The sequence below is a fragment of the Sus scrofa genome, chromosome 5 (assembly GCF_054392235.1).
Source record: "Sus scrofa isolate SSC_HxYL_T2T_F1_AM1 chromosome 5, Sscrofa_HxYL_maternal_Yorkshire_Landrace_v2.0, whole genome shotgun sequence".
Classification (NCBI taxonomy): Eukaryota; Metazoa; Chordata; class Mammalia; order Artiodactyla; family Suidae; genus Sus; species Sus scrofa.
In genome coordinates this window covers 86,673,890-86,691,341 of record NC_139387.1, presented here as the reverse complement: position 1 = coordinate 86,691,341, position 17,452 = coordinate 86,673,890, and the positions used below count along the sequence as shown (strand labels likewise).

Genomic DNA, 17,452 nt, shown 5'->3' with positions numbered 1-17,452 from the left:
GTTGTGGCCTGTGCCACAGCCATGGCAGCACTGGATTAGATCCTCTGTCATCTGCAACCTTTATCACAGCTTGTGGCAATGCTGGATCCTTAACCCACTGAGCAAGGCCAGGAATTGAGCCTGCATCCTCAGAGACAACATCAGGTCCTTAACCCACTGAGCCACAATGGGAATTCCAAATAAGGATTTCTTGTTATCACTTTCAATTGTGTGTGTGTGTGTGTGTGTGTGTGTGTGTGTGTGTGTGTGTGAGAGAGAGAGAGAGAGAGAGAGAGTCACAAAAACATACTTCATCTGAGAGGGAAGAAATTGATAGAGTAATTTTAAAATGTTTGATTTTTAAAAATACAGTTAGCAATTCATTAATTTCATTTATCAAATGAAAGTTGCATTTATTTTAAAATATTTAATATAGTTGTATATAAGTATGTAGTACATTTATATTTTAAGCGCACAAATATGTAAGTTTTATTTTTATGGACCAAAATCTGAAGTAAAATATAGGAGAACCTTTTGGTACTTAGGAGTAGAAACCTTCTAATCTACTGCTATGCGCAACTCTATTCCTGATTATTAGAACATAGAGTTATATGTATAAACATCTGATTTTTTTTGTGTGTGGTTTTTAAGGTAATGCTATGGGCTATGTACGAATGATAAGATCTGGTGGCCTTCATTGTAGCAGCAATGCCATTAGGTATGGATGCAAACATATTTTTGCCTTGTTTATGCCATTTAGATATTTTATGTTGTTTAAATCTATCTTTAATGTAAGAAATATTGTAGTTTTTTTTTTCTTGTTGATATGTTTTGAGATCAAATATGGAAGAAAACCAATAATTGTACTGGTTAAATTTTTCTTAAACTTTAAGATTATAGCGGTCATTTAAAAATCTTTATTTCTTTTCAAGTTATAGTTTATTTTATCAATACAGTTTGTAAATGGTTCTATAGATTAATTATCTTTAAGGATTATAATTTGATTATTCATATATCTGAAATTCAGTTTGGGGAGTTCCCGTCATGGGTCAGTGGTTAAGGAAACCAACTAGTATCCATGAGGACGTGGGTTTGATCTCTGGCCCTGCTTAGTGGGTTAAAGATCTGGTGTTGCCGTGAGCTGTGGTGTAGGTCAAAGATGCGGCTCAGATCCCGTGTTGCTGTGACTCTGGCGAAGGCCTGTGGCTTCAGCTCCAATTGGACCCCTAGCCCTGGAACCTCCATATGCCATGGGTGTGGCCTAGAAAGACCAAAAATAAAATAAAATCAAATTCAGTTTAGGAATTAAAGTGGTGGTGATATTAATAATACAACTGAAATGCAAAGTTCTTTCCAAAGATATAAATGACAAATTTAGAGTCTTACAGTACTGCTTTCATATCTGTACCAACCGAACATATTTAATTTGTCTTAATAAATTTCTCCCCAAATTCTTACATAGATTTGTACCTGATCTTGAAGATATTGTAAATTTTGAAGAACTAGTAAAAGAAGAAGGTCTTGCAGAAGAAACATTAAAAGCAGCAAGGTAATCTAATTTTGTAGTAATTTAAATTTGGAGATTTTAAAAGTTTATGTTCCCTTAGGAGTTTCCGTCGTGGCTTAGCAGTTATAGTGAACCCCACTAGCATCCATGAGGACGAGAGTTCAATCCCTGGCCTTATTCGTTGGGTTAAGGATCTGGCGTGGCTGTGGCATAGGCCATTGGCTTCAGTTCTGATTGGCCCCCTAATCTGGGAACTTCCATATGCCGAAGGTGTGGCCCTAGAAAGACAAAATGACAAAAAAAAAAAAGTTTATGTTCATTTAAATATTAAAGAGCAGACTAGAGGGTAATAATAAGCTTATGTCAATGTTTTTATTATGCAAGTAATGGTCTCAATTTATGAAATATAATTTTTTTAAGACTACGGTATTCTGAGAACTTTCTAATGTCACTGAATGTGATCTCATGGATATGCTAAGGTGTGTTTGTTGAGCACCTGACATGTGGCTAGTCTAAATTGAAGTGTGTTAAAGGATTTTGAGGATTTAGTGTTTAAAAAAAAAGAATATTAGGGAGTTCTCTTATGGCACAGTGGGTTAAGGATCTGGTGTTGTCATTGCAGTGGCACAGGTTCAGTCCCTGGCCCGGGAATTTCCACATGCCATGGCACCATCCATGCAAAAAAAAAAAAAGAGAGAGAATGCCAAATATCTCAATATCTCATTAATAAAATTCATTTTCTCCTATTTATTTTATTTTATTTTACGCTTGCACCAATGGCATATGGAAGGTCCCAGGCTAGGGGGACCAGGGAATGAAAGTAGCTGGTGGTCTATGGACAGCTTTTTTCTTCATGCATTTTCCTTTCTACTGTTTTTTTTTTTTTTAATATATTTATCATTAATGCTCTATCATAATTGTTAGATGTTATAGCAAAGATGTCCATATTTATCTGGTCTGATAGATAAATACCTGAGCTGATACAGAAGGGATGAGAAATTTTAGAGGAAAAGTCATTGTTGTGCAACCACCACTGTAATACTTGAAATCGGACAGAAATCATCATTGGATTCTTACATATTTTTGGATAACAGAGTATTCATTCACTATGAAAAAAATTATCTCTCACGTTGCTTACTAACCACAAAGGGAAAAACCGTCTTCACCGTGGAGAGACTGATGGAGTCCACCTTAACCAAGTGATCAGACTTAACATCACCAGGAATAGGACACTGACATTTAGGGCCCCCTGATGCAGCGTAAAACCTATGTTGCATTCTCACCAGAAACGTTTATTCCTTAGGTGAAGGAAAGTTCATGGCCAGTGAACTCAAGGAGTTATGAGGTTATGATAATGAATTTATGATCTGAATGGACATTGAATCTTCGAGAATGATGGGGAAGAACCTGAGTATAGGTGTCATAGTCCATGATAAATAAACGCAGAGCAATGGTTAATACGTTAGTAAAAGCCGCCTTCCTGCTTTGGGGAGGGCGTAGCTGGATATAGTTGGATCGTGTGAATTGCAAAGGAGAGATTTCTACTGTCTAGTGGAGGGAAGTAATTTGAAAATGGTAAAGTTATGTACATGAAGGCTGTAGGAGGAAAAGCAGCTGATGTTTCTGAAGGTTGAGCAGGAAGCTAAGTTATTGAAAAAAGGATGAGTTTCAGTTGAGGTAAGGAGGCATAGAAAAAGTGGTAGTGAAGAGATTTAAGATGAAAAGGAATTTATTTACAATGAAATGGAATTCTACAAGGCTTATTGTGAGAAGAAATACAAAATTATATACAGTTTTGAGAAGTCCTACATAGGGGCAAAGTAAATTAAACAATATTGATTAACTTCTGTCTGAAAAAATGAGTTCGTTCTGAACCTAAAATGTTTGATATTTTGGAGTGTTCTCATCTAAGCTAATGAGAGATGGATTTAAAAAGCCACATTTTCTTTTGGGAAAGGAACCAAGTAATTAAATTTTTTTGCATTTTAGGCATTTGGATTCAGTCCTCAGTGATCACACACGAAATTCTGCTGAAGGCACAGAGTATTTCAAAATGCTTGTAGATGTTTTTGCTCCAGAATTTCGCAGGCCAAAGAATATACATCTCCGAAATTTTTATATCATTGTTCCCCCTCTGGTAAGTATTTTAGTACCCAAAATGATTTTTTTTTCAAAAGTATTAATAAACACAGTTTTATTGCAGCAGGAAATGCAGACTGTATTGTTGGTTTTCTGGTTGTGATAAAATTAAATGTGCTCTCAGTGAATGTGGCCTCGAATTTCTACATATTAGCTATGCAAAATGAGGCTTTTTTATAGCTAAGATAGATTCTTAATTTTTTTAATAACTGCCAGAGAAATCCTAGTGTGATTTAAATTCTTGAATATACATCATTATATATCTACACACCTTATAATTTTTGGGCTGAATTACATAATCATTTTCAGTGATTAATGTAGACTTTGACAGCATGAAGTATTTCTTAAAAACATACTGTTTGGGGACAAATTCTCTCTATTCTGTAGTAAATACTAATACCCAAACTAAATTTTTAGTGCTGCTTCTTTATAGTATATAGAGTGTTCTGCTCTAATTCTATAGCTGACATCTTAAAAATGGCCCAAGTTAACCAAAATCCCAATATAAAAACAATTGTAGCAGTGGAGAAAATAGAGTTAAGAGATTAGAGAGGTATATAGCAGTAAGAGTTATTTTTCTCTAAAAATTTCTATAACAAAGCTCTTTTTTCTTTCTTTGCTTTTTTTTTTTTGGCCTTGCCTGCGGTATGTGGATGTTCCCAGGCTAGGGATCAAATCTGAGCCACACCAGCAACCTAAGCTGCTGCAGCGACAGCATCAGGGATCCTTAGCCTGCTGCATCACAAGGGAACATCAACAAAGCTCTTATTTTAAAAAACTGTAAATAGCTCTAAAATCTAAATATCACTGAGCAGTAATTTTTGATTACATCTGACTTTGATCAAGAGAAAAAACTTTTCATGTTGTTGCCTGAATTAACACATATATTCTAACATATAACCATTATTATAGGCTGAAAGTAGCTGATGGTCCATGGACAGCTTTTTTCTTCATGCATTTTCTTTTCTACTGTTTTTTTTTTAAATACATTTATTGTTAATCCCATCATAGTCATTGTTATATGATGTAGCAAAAATGTCCATATTTGCCTGATAGGCAGTATCTTTTCATCTTCAGATAGTATGAGACTCAAGGTGAGTCTTAGTTATTACTTTGATGAGTAGTGTAATTAACTCATGGTGAGTTTTCACCATGTTTCTTTAATTTGGAGCCATACTAAACAACAGTGGGGAACCATTTGTGGGTTTGAGGAAGAGGTGGCATTCTGCAGGGCAGATGTCAGAATTCAGTGATGGAGAAAACAAGAATACTATAAAGAAGAGAAGTATAGGAGTTTCCACTGTGGTGCAATGGAAAGAACCTGACTAGTATCCATGAGGATGTAGGTTTGATCCCTGGCCTTGCTCAGTGAGTCATGGATCCTGTGGTGTCGCAGATGGGACTCGGACCTGGTGTTGCTGTGGTTGTGGCATAGTCTGGCAGCTGCAGCTCTGATTCAGCCCCTAGCCCGAGAACTTCCATATGCCACAGGTCTGGACTTAAAAAGGGAAAGGGAAAAAATCTAGTTCCTCAGTTTTATTGGCCACTTTTCAAGAACACAATGGCCATATGTGGCTAGTGGCTTACTGTATTGGACAGTAGAGATACACAGCATTTCTGTCATTGCTGGAAGTGCTGTTTTATAGAGGGTGAACTCTGTATTCTTTATTTATTGTAATTATTTACTAATGCCTGATACATAGTAAGTTTCAGTAAATCTTTGTTGAATAAATGTTATGATTAGATAAGGTATTTTGGAGGGGCTAAATTTTTAGGGAAGTGCCTTTTTTTTTTCCCCTTTTGGCTGCACCTGTGGCATGTGCAAGTTCCTGGGCCGGGGATTGAACCTATGCCACATCAGTGACCCGAGGCACTGCTGTGAAATCACCAGATCCTTAATCTGCTGTACCCACAAGGGAACTCCAGAAAGTGCTTTTTGGGGGGAATTTGTTTATCCAAATGACTAATTAGCCATTTTAGCCAAGAATATGATGAGAAATACTATTTTATTTACTTATTTAGTCTTTTGTCTTTCTAGGGCCGCACCCATGGCATATGGAGGTTCCCAGGCAGGGGGTCCAGTTGGAGCTGCAGCTGCTGGCTAATGCCACAGCCACAGCAATGCCAGACCTGAGCCACGTCTTCGACCTACAGTTCACAGCAATTGCTGGATCCTTAACCCACTGAGCAAGGCCAGGGATCGAACCTGCACCTCATGGTTCCTAGTCGGATTGTTTCCACTGCGCCACAGTGGGAACTCCAAGAAATACTATTTTAGAATGAATAGGGTGTGCAGAGGTAAGGACTGCCATGCTAAGAGCCCTTAAGCTTTGAAGTTAGGCAGGCCTCCTTTTGACTTCAACTTTGATATACAGCATGACTTCAGGCAAGTTACTAAACCTCCCAAGCCTCAGACCCTTCATCTACAAAAGGTGCATAATATTCTAGAGCGAACTATGACCAAGGCCCTGTGCCCTGTGCTTGCGTTAAGTGGTGCCTGAGGGAGTGCTCATATTTAAAGGACTTGGAAAGAAGATCCATTAAGAACTACACACTGCGGTACAGCAGAAGTTGACAGAACATTGTAAATCAACTATAATAAAATTATGACCTCACCAAGAAGCTATTTAAATGAGGCAAATGTTTCAAATCAAAAGGACAGGAACTTAAAAAGATTCTATTTATAATTTTTGAAATGTCTGTTTTAAGAACTAAATTCTGAAGATTTTTTAGCACAATTGTTTCTCTAATATGTTGTTATATCTTTTTAGACACTCAACTTTGTAGAGCATTCCATTAGTTGCAAGGAGAAATTGAATAAAAAAAATAAAATTGGAGCTGCCTTTACTGATGATGGTTTTGCCATGGGTAAGCTTAATGGAATTGTTTTCACATGAATTTTATATTCACTTTAGAATGGATTTTTAGAAATGTCTGCTTGAGAATAGATCCATGTGTTCTTGTAAATTTGTTTTTCAGGGGCAGTAATGTTTACTGTGTATTTTTTGGCTAGGCCAAGTGATTGATAATACTTGTTTTACGTCATTTGTACTGTTATTATTCATGCTCCTTTAGTATTGCTAACCACTTTGTCTAGTTGGACCTAATATTTAGGCTTTGTTTTTGTTGTGGTTTTACAGTTTCAGCATCTTGCATTGTTTCCCTGGTTCCCCTGTAGTTCCCTCAGTTGTCTATTTAGCAGTGGAAGCTTTCCCCCACCCTTCCAGCCATGTTATCTCCAGGTGATTTTTTTTTTTTTTTTTTTTTTTAATTTTCTGTGTTATTTTTTTAGGGCCTCACCCATGGCATATGGAGGTTCCCAGGCTAGGGTTGAATCAGAGCTACAGCTGCAGGCCCACACCACAGCCACAGCAACACCAGATCCGAACCGCGTTTGCAACCTACACCACAGCTCACGGCAACGCCAGATCCTTAACCTGCTGAGCAAGGCCAGGGATCAAACCCGCAACCTCATGGTTCCTAGTCGGATTCGTTTCTGCTGTGCCACGATGGGAACTCCTCCAGGTGATTTTTAGAGTTATGTTTTTTCTTTTTTTCTTCTTTATTGGATTATTTTTATACATTCACATCTTTTTTTTTTTTTAAGGAGGAGTTACGCCATGTTGCTAAACTTATTCATTTGTGCTGTAAATTGTAATTTGAAAGAGCACTGATTCGAAATGATTAGCTTAATTTTAAGAATTATTGGTTGAGTAGAATACAACTCCTGAACACCTTAATTTTGTTTTGATTTTGCTGATGATTCTAGGAGTGGCTTACATTCTAAAACTTTTGGATCAGTACCAGGAATTTGACTCACTTCACTGGTTCCAGTCTGTTAGAGAGAAGTATCTAAAGGAGATAAGAGCAGTTGCTAAACAACAGAATGTGCAGTCCACTAGTCAGGATGAGAAACTCCTCCAAACCATGAATCTCACTCAGAAGCGACTGGATGTTTATTTACAGGTAGAGGAGACTAATAGTCTAATCTGCTTTGACTTTTTAATACCCATTACTTCTTGATCACTAAAAAAAAATCATATGGAAACCTCCGTTTTTAACAAGTAAGATGGATAGGGGTTATAAGGGGGATATATTTTTAAATAAATGGTATTTGGAGGCCGTTTGACTCAGATCTTAAAATTGGATGGATTACTTGTATCAGTTTCTGTATTTATGATTTGCACTCCCTAGAGCTTTTTAGAAATAATAGAGATGTTAAATATGGTAATTTTGTTATTTTGCTAAAACAAGTGTATTCAGCTTTTCTATTTTTTTTTTTTTATTTACTTAGGAATTTGAATTGCTCTATTTCTCACTGAGCAGTGCAAGAATTTTCTTCAGAGCGGACAAGACTGCAGCTGAAGAAAACCAAGAAAAGAAAGAGAAGGAAGGTGAGTGGCTTAAATTTTGAAAGACCAATAAGTCTTTCTGTAATTAGCAAACATTAATACCCCATTTATCTAGTCAGACTTTTCTTTTTAAAATATAAAATAGATCCAGAAATGTCTTTTTAAAAAAGTAAAGCCCAGAGTTCCCATTGTGGCTCAATGGGTTAAGAACCCGACTTAGTGTTCATGAGGATGTGGGTTTGATCCCTGGCCTCACTCAGTGGGTTAAGGATCCAGCATTGCCCCAAGCTGTGGATTAGCTCACAGATATAGCTCGGATCCCATATTGCTGTAGCTGTGGTGTAGGCTGGCAGCAGTAGCTCCGATTTGACCCCTAGCCTGGGAACTTCCATGTACTGCAGGTAAGGCTGGAGAAAAGAAAAAAGAAAGAAAAAAAAAAAGTAAAGCCTAAGTGGATCATTTGTGAAACCAAAAAGAAATTTAATATAGTTAATATATTTCATTCTGGGGATAACTCTTTATTCAGTTCATTTTCTCTTAATTAAAAAAAAAAAAGTTTAGTTTTTTTCTTTCCTCTTTCAACTGCATCAGATAAGAAGGAACAAATTAGAAGAGGGTAAATGTTGCTGAAGGCAGAGCTGCTGATTCCTAGGTGCTGACTACATGTGTGGCACAGGTGATTAAGGAGGCGTAAAAAGTAAAGGCTATGTTAGTATCACAATAAAGAGCCTCCTATGCTCCTCCATTGCCAGGCCTTAGAGAATCAGCAGTACAGCCATAATAACAGAGAGTTACATCAGTGAACTGGAGTCATTAAGCAAAGGATTCTGTCCATTATATTCTTGTAGGTGTAAATTGCTCATATACAAGGGACCTTCATGATACATTTCTGCCATATTTGAAATTTAGCAATAATCATCTTCCCTAAAGAATGGATGTTTCCTTTTTTTCTGTTATAGAAATTATATAACTTAGGTTTCAGGGTTCCTGTAATGGCTGAGCGGTAACGAACCCAACTAGTTAGTATCCATGAGGATGTGGGTTCAATCCCTGGCCTCACTCAGTAGGTTAAGGATCCAGCATGGCTGTGGTGGTGGCGTAGGCCAGCACCTGCAGCTCCAATTTGACCCCTAGCCTGGAATTTCCATATGCCCCACTTCTGGCCATAAAAAAAAAAAAGAAAAAAAAAAAAAAAACCAGTATGTAGTTTAAGTTTCCTCTTTGCTTGGAAGCTCAGAACTAAGTACAGCAACAAGATAGTTCATGTTTGCTCTTTTTCTTTTTTTCTTACTTGTGGTTCACAAATCAGGAATAAAAGATATTTCATAAAACATGATGTTTTAATCTTAATTTTGTCAGTTAAATTTTGAAATACATATATTTTATACTGAATAGAGGTGATTCATTTGGGCAGATCACTTGTATCAGTTACTTTATTCACTTCTAATGTTGCATCAGTATTATTAGGATCATGTGCAGGCATTTCTGGAATCTAGACTGAAAAATGTGCTTAAAAAATGATCTCAGGTTGTTACCTGGCAGATAATATTTATTAAATGAAAAAATACATATTAATGTTTGGGTTCATTTAAAAATAATATTTAGTAAATCCCTCTCAAGAATTTGAGTCAGAATCATCTAAATTGTGAAGAAACTTAGCTGTTGCTTAGGTTCTGCTTAAGCCTTTCGTGTTGTCAGAACCTTGTCTCCAATCTAGCGCTGCGAATACTTTGTGGGCAGATTGAATATTTACTTCAAGGCAAAACAAACATTTTGTTCTTAGTGGAGCTCCTTGCTCTGGACTGCTGGTTTTTTTTTTTTGTTTTTGTTTTTTTTTTGTCTTTTTAGGGCCACACCCACAGTATATGGAGGTTCCCAGGCTAGGGGTCTAATCAGAGCTATAGCTACCAGCCTACACCAGAGCCACAGCAATACCAGATCTGAGCCGCGTCTTCGACCTACACCACAGCTCACTGCAATGCCAGATCCTTAACCCACTGAGCGAGGCCAGGGATCGAACCCACAACCTCATGGTTCCTAGTCGGATTCATTTCCACTGCCGCCATGATAGGAACTCCTGGACTGTTCTTAAGGAATGTTACCCACATGCCCTATGCCTGGGTCTTACCTCTCTTTTAGGACTCTTTAAGCTAACGGTTGCCATAGATACTGTCAAAGTGGCTGAATGCGTTAGTTAAGTTGTTTTTGTTGAAGAATATGTGCAGCTGACATGTTGCGCAAAAAAGCCAAAAATTCATTTTATCCCAATCATAATAAAAAACCGCATTTAAAAATAAATTAGAAATACAATTGGGAAGGTATTCATTCTGGACAATTTTATGTGTGAATTTGCAGCCATGTTTCTCGCAGTAATAATACTGTGCTTTCTTGGCCCAGTTGGGGGAACCGACCTCGGGGAAGCATGCCTTCCAACATGCAGTGTGAAACTCCACCCCAGATGCAGTTCTGATCACTCACATTTCTACACCCCCATTTCAAACCAGGAAAAATGTTACATTTGCAATATTTAACCTAGATTTCTAAAAAACTAAGGTAAATGAACTACATGTAATTTGTGATATTGGAGAACTATTTGGTAGATGCAACATTTTCTTAATTTAAAATTTAGCAATATAGTTCTCAGGCTTTTTAATTTATTTCTTAAAATGAACATAAACATGCTCATTATTTTCTCTCATGCTTCTAGAGGAGACTAAAGCAAGCAATGGAGACTTGTCCGACAGCACAGTGTCTGCAGATCCTGTTGTCAAATGATATTGACGGTATGCCTTGCCCCTGTGAAATCATCAGAATTCTGTGTGCAATGGATGTTAATAAGCTAATGATGAAGTATTTCCTGAGCCACATCTCTGGGGAACATTTAGATGCTGCAACTCTCTACAGCAGCGCTCTAAAGTTACGTCCATCCTTCTTCCCAAGGCTCTGCTGCCACTCAGATCTCTTGTAATCAACATGAATGTTTATAATTTGTATTTGCATAGGTCTTTGATACATATTTGTCTCAGTCATTGGAAATTCAATGCATATACTATGTACAGCCAGTAAATATGTTTCAGCAAAAGGAACTGAGCCTGAAATTCATGAAGCAGACATGTCACTATTCTTATAAAAGGGATATATGAAGATGGTTTTGATATCAGAGGTGAGACACAAGTGTTACGTGCCCTTTATGTACAGTATGAACTGATTCATCGTAACTTTCAGGTGTCTCGCTAGAGCTGCTCCTGTCTTTGGTGAGATATTTTGTAATTAGTTTACACTGCTTTGAGAACATTTAACCTCCAACAGCTGCTTTAAATTTCAGATTTACTTATTACTCAAGGTGGAGGAAAATACAGATAAAGCCATAGAGTCCTGCTTGAAGCTTCCCTTTTGGTTGAAGGCGCTATGTATGAGATCAGAGAACACTGAGTGACTTCTTACTTCTCCATCCAGACTCAGGTTTCTTTGACATTAGGTTGAATTGAAATCTTGGTGGTGGTTTGGGCAGACTGTTTCTTTAAATCAAGTAGAATCGAAGAAATCAGATTAAGCACTGTGTAGGCTTTTAAAAATTACCACTGTGAGAATAAAGTTCTAATAACTTATTTAGACTGATTTAAAAAGTACAGAAAGATTTTGAGTAAATTTAGTTCCTGGCAAGCTCTTAACTTTATTTTTGTAAAGATTATGTCAGTTAATAGTTAAATGGTTAATCATGGCCTGTAATCTTTTAATGTATTACAGTGATACCTTTACAGGAAAACAAAAAGTTTAAAACTTGACATGTAATTCTAACATCATTTTAGGAAATTTTTAATTTTTTTCCATTGCACTTGCCTCTTAAGCATGTCTTTGGGCAAATCCCGCAAGTAATTCTAACATTGTTGTTTGATTTCCAGCTTTTGAAATGTTGTGCAGCGCCCTGTCTGCTCACTGATCATGGTCAGGGTGATTTTCCCAGCTCAAGCTGCACGTTCACTCTTAACATTTATAAGGCACAGAATAGGTAGGAATGTTTTTATTATGTAAACATGACTTACAAAATTATGTACAATGGATGGATTAAAGGTATTTAATATTTGTAATTCATACTAACTGTAGAAGTGGCCCTAAAGCATGCTGCGTAATTAATTTATATCTCCATTATTGTAAACGTTTCATGATCTTGCATTTGACTTTATCAAATTCATCACCATTTCATAGCAACAGTATAGTCTTTTCTCTTTTTCCTCTCTAACTTCCCTAAAATCATCTCCTATCTAATAGGGATAGAAACTGTCACTAGAAGAGAATCAGGAGTTCCCGTTGTGGTTCAGTGGTTAACGAATCTGACTAGAATCCATAAGGACGCAGGTTCGATCCCTTACCTCACTTAGTGGGTTAAGGATCCAGCATTGCCATGAGCTGTGGTGTAGGTTGCAGATGCGGCTCGGATCCCGCATTGCTGTGGCTGTAGCGTAGGCTGGCAGCTACAGCTCTGATTCAACCCCTAGCCTAGGAACTTCTGTATGTCGCGGGAGCAGCCCTAAAATGCAAAAAAAAAAAAAGAGAATCAGATGTCTCTATTATTATCCCCACACAGATCAATTATTTATTAATAGAATTCAGTAGAGTTCACATGCTGACTCCATGGATACTTACAATTGAGGAAAATGTGACAGATTATTAATTTATCTTTAGTTCAAAATAATGTCATTGCAGTCTGGATAAGTTATAATAAGTTCACTTATTTGAAATAAAATCTCTGAAAAGACTTAAGCATATTTAAATGCTATTAAGGTGCAAAGCAATAGGGCTTCAGTGTTTTCACACCTAAATTCATATATTTAGATGACTGTTTTCCTTGCCAGTGTGTTAATGTTAATATTTTCATTTTTTTTTCAGACATACTACAGTGTAAAATCAGTGTGAGCATTTGTGTAAATTCATAAAAAACTTAATGTTCAAATTCTCAGGAATTAAGGACTAACCATAACATTGTCAGTTCTAGTTAAATTTTATAAAAGACGGCAAGTTTTTTACTTCCCTTGAGTGGGGCTTTCCTCTCCCCCAATTCTAAGACAATACAGTATGTATAATAAAAAACATTAATAAATATAATTTCAAAAATGTACTTCCTCTGGATGTTTATGTTCAAAATTGAGTGTCTTAAATCATTAGTTCTTATTATTAATCTTTTCGGAGTTCCCTTTAATAGTATGTGAATGTTTTTCAAAAAATACTTGCATGCATATAGGCAAAAAATTCCAAGTATAAAATTGGTATTGGCTCTTCTCCGTGTATCCCAGATGATACACTTTTGTTTTCTTTCCTTTGTACATTCTTTTTTTTTTTTTTTTTCCCCTCCTTTTTTATCGCTGCACACATGGCATTCAGAAGTTCCCAGGCTAAGGGTTGAATCAGAGCTGCAGCTGCCAGCCTATGCCACAGGCACAGAGATGCCAGATGCCAGATCCGAGTCGCATCTGTGACCTGCACCAAAGCTTGTGGCAATGCCAGATCCTTAAACCACTGAGCAAGGCTAGGGGTCGAACCCGCATCCTCAGGGATGCCATGTTGGGTTCTTAACCCACTGAGCCACAACGAGAACTCCCCTGTGAACATTCTTAATCTTCCTGTTACTCTGCTATTTTCAAATAAAAGAACCCACATGAATGTTTAATTTTAAATATTAATCCTGGGAAGCGGCCATTTGTTTGCAGTTTAATGTTAAAAATAACTAGTGCTTTTACAGACATGAGCTGAGCTGAAACAATCATAGTAAAGGAGAAACTTCTAAAATACTATGCTGGAGAGGAGTTCCCGTGTGGCTCAGCGGAAGCTAATCTTTCTAGTATCCATGAGGACCTAGGGTCGATCCGTGGCCTTGCTCAATGGGTTAAGGATCTGGTGTTCCTGTGAGCTGGGGTGTAGGTTGCAGATGTGGCTCGGATCCCGCATTGCTGTGGCTGTGGTGTAGGCTGGCAGCCTCAGCTCCGACTGGACTCCTAGCCTGGGAACCTCCACATGTGCTGATGCGGCCCTAAACATATATTATATTCTACGCTGGAGAAACTATTCTTAGCCAAGTCTGATTGCCGGTCCTTTTCTGAGGTAGTAAATTTGTAAGTTTGTGGGAAAGATGAGATAATACCATCACATCCATTGTCATGTTACTCTTTTTTGCTGGGTTGGCCAAAGGTAGAATTTAACCAATTTTAATAATTTTAGTTCTTTCCCAGCTTAAGTTGCAGAAGTTTCAGACTGACAGTAATCCTTTTCCTAAGGGAGATTCAATGCTACAGTTTTGTTTTTAGATGTTAGGAACAGTTTAACAGGTTGTCAAATACTTCAGTTTAAAAAAGGGAATCCAGAATAAGTGGGTCTAAAGAGATTGAGTGAAGTCATAGGACTATTCAGGAAACTCAGGTGGTGACGGCAAAATTTGAGTTTATACAAAAAGTTCTTAGATGTAGCGTGTAAAAGTTAATTCAAGCAAGTATATGGATGTTTCTTCTATTTTAATAGTCTGGCTCTTCTTTACCACCTACTTTACCTGATAGCTCCAGTCATTCCCATCAGTGGAGACACTCAGGAAAGTAGGTGAAATTTATGTCCCAATCAGTGTAGAGCTGATGTCATAATTCTGGGATCATCTTTGGGGACTGTACATTCTGTATGTAAGATCTGTGTGTACTGAAACTTTCTTTGGCAATGTCATTATTTTTAACTTGAGGAAAAATAACACTTGTATACCCAGAAGCACCTGTTTATATAAAAGTAGCATTACAGCAATCACTTCAGAATCTGTACAAAGGGTAACAAGGCCCTAAAGATGCGCTTTAAGTTGATTTAATTGCTGAAATCCGAATAACCTTCAAAGGCAAATGTATTGAGAAGTGTGTGGGGATTGCTTTGTCTCCGGTTTCCTCTGTGCTAATAATGTAGCACATAGTGGTTAGAAGCATAGGTTCTGGAGGCCAGACAGTGATTTGAATCCTGATTTGCTGCTTACCAGGGTTTTTACCCTTAATCTTTGTGTGCTTCACTTTCTTAGGCATAAAATGGCCTAATAATGTAGCTCATGATTATTTATGGATTAATTTGTATAAAGCACTTTATATTAGGAAACTGTAATTGCTGTAAATATAAGCTATGGCTATGATTCCTCTTATCTGCAGAACTATACTTGGCACATAACTGTTAGCTGTGGAAAAGTTTGACAATAAACAGTGAGTTGGTCTTTTATAATAACTCTTCCTTTTTAAATAGCAAAGTGTTGACAATGTAAGGCAGGTTGTACTCTTCCCTAAAGGTAGTCTGACAGGTAGCTAACAACCAGAGGCAGGGCTGGGAAATGAAAGTTGGCTAGGTTATCCGGACAATATATTTTTTACCCTCCCGCCTTTTATTTACATGACACTTGTTAATTGTTCAGAGTGCCTTGATATGCATTAATACACATTGGCGTTAAGCTGAGAACAAGGGCAAATCATCCACTGTTTGGGGTGGGGGGCGGGGCTTGGCCTCACCTTCGGCATGTGGAAATTGCTGGGCCAAGGATTGAACTTGTACCACTGCAGCTACACAGGTGACTGCAATGACAATGCTGGATCCCTAACCTGCTGCTCAAGGGAACTCCCCCATTAATTTTGTCGTCTTTTTAGGGCCACACTTGCGGCATATGGAGGTTCCCAGACTAGGGGGCCAATTGGAGCTGTAGCTGCCAGCCCACACCACAGCCACAGCCACACCAGATCTAAGCCACATCTGCGACCTACACCACAGCTCAACACCAGAACCTTAATCTACTGAGCAAGGCCAGAGGTGGAAGCTGCCTCCTCATGGATACTAGTTGGATTCGTTTCCACTGGGCCACGATGGGAACTCCTTAGGTGTTTTTTTAAAGTTAATGTAAATGAATTCTGTGTGCTTATGACTTCAAAAGAATCAGTATCATTTTTGAAATTCATCTATGTTGATGTATGTAGCCATAGTTTAGCTTTACTTATCCCATATTCTGTTACATGAATACACAGATATTTTATCTATTCTGTTGATGAGATCTGGGTTGTTTCCAAATTTGGGATGCTATGAATAGTGCTGCTATAATTATTGTATGTGTGTTGAGTTTCTCCAGGGTGTGTGCCACAAGTGCACCTGGCAAGTGGGGCCAGGTGCACCTGCAAGTTCATTGGTGAGAAAGCCAAACTCTTCTGCCATCCCGGCAGTAGGTGAGATTATTCCCCATTGTTCCATCCCTACCAGCAGCTGAATTTCTGCAGTTTGGTCAACAGAATATTTGTGTGGTTTTAATTTGCAATTCTTTGTTATTATATGATTGATACTTCTGTTTAAGAGCCCTTTTTATTTTTTATTCTATGAAATGCCTGCATGACTTCTATTTTTTTTTTCAATGTATCTCTAACTGTAGGAATAGTTTATATATTCTGGATACTAATTTTTGTTGGTCATGTGTGCTTGCTTAATATACTCGTTAATTTTGTGTTGCCATTTTTTTTTTTTTAATGAAGTTTTCAGGTATTGGATTTCATTCTTTTTTGGTTATTCTTATGATCTGCATGCTTTGTAGCTTAAGCTACAATTTTAAACATTGAAATAGTTTATATATAATATTGTTTCAGGTATACAGCAAAGTGATTCAGTTATACATACTTTTCAGAGTATTTTCCACTGTTATTACAAGATACCAAATATAGTTCCCTGTACTATACAGTAAATCCTTGCTGCTTATCTATTGTAGATAGTACACATATAATGTATTAACCCCATACTCCTAATTTGTCTACTCTCACCTTTCTTCTCACTCTGCAAATTGGTAATTCCAAGTTTGTTTTCTCTGAGTTTCTGTTTTGTATATAATTTTTATCTAGATTCCACATATAATAGAGTATTTGTCTTTGGCTGACTTCTAAGTATATGTCTAGTTTCGTCCACATTGCTGCGAATGACATTTCATTCTTTTTTTTTAATGGCTAATACTTCATTGTACATATACACCACATCTTCTTAAGCCAGTTGTCTGTTGATGGGCACTTGGGTTGTCTTCATGTCTTGACTGTTGTAAATAGTGCTGCATGTTATCTTTTTAAAAATCATAGTTTTTGTCTTTTCTGGATATATACCCAGGATTGGGACTGCTGGGTCATGTGGTAGCTCTGTTTTTAGTTTTTAAAGGAACCTCCATAGTGTTTGCCATAGGCCACACATTATTAATTGAAATCTTTTTAGTTAGGGACTGTTAGAAATAACTGTAGTGCCTTTTACAAACATGAGCTGAGCTGAACAATCATAGTAAAGGAGAAACTTTTAAATACCATGCTGGAGAGGAGTTCCCGCTGTGGCTCGGCAGAAGCAAATCTGACTAGTGTCCATGAGGACCCAGGTTTGATCCATGGCCTCTATCACTGGGTTAAAGATCTGGCATTGCCATCAGCTGCGGTGTAGGGTTAGGGTTAGTTAGGGGACTGTG

The 17,452-nt window shown here is 37.4% G+C and overlaps 1 protein-coding gene across 7 annotated transcripts in view; it reads left to right on the top strand.

Moving 5' to 3' along the window:
- Window positions 1–13,093, top strand: part of WASHC4 (WASH complex subunit 4) — a 57,171-nt gene extending 44,078 nt beyond the window's left edge. For 5 of the 7 annotated variants that reach the window (XM_084957321.1, XM_084957323.1, XM_021092625.2 and 2 more), the window contains 7 exons: window positions 631–697; window positions 1,442–1,528; window positions 3,476–3,623; window positions 6,397–6,493; window positions 7,395–7,591; window positions 7,920–8,019; window positions 10,685–13,093. In XM_084957321.1, coding sequence (XP_084813447.1) covers window positions 631–697; window positions 1,442–1,528; window positions 3,476–3,623; window positions 6,397–6,493; window positions 7,395–7,591; window positions 7,920–8,019; window positions 10,685–10,752 — 764 coding nt within the window. In that variant the 3' untranslated portion in view covers window positions 10,753–13,093. The remainder of the gene's footprint in view (window positions 1–630; window positions 698–1,441; window positions 1,529–3,475; window positions 3,624–6,396; window positions 6,494–7,394; window positions 7,592–7,919; window positions 8,020–10,684) is intronic. The other 2 variants (XM_084957320.1, XM_084957324.1) reach the window with 1 other exon arrangement.
- The last annotated feature ends 4,359 nt before the right edge of the window (window positions 13,094–17,452 follow it).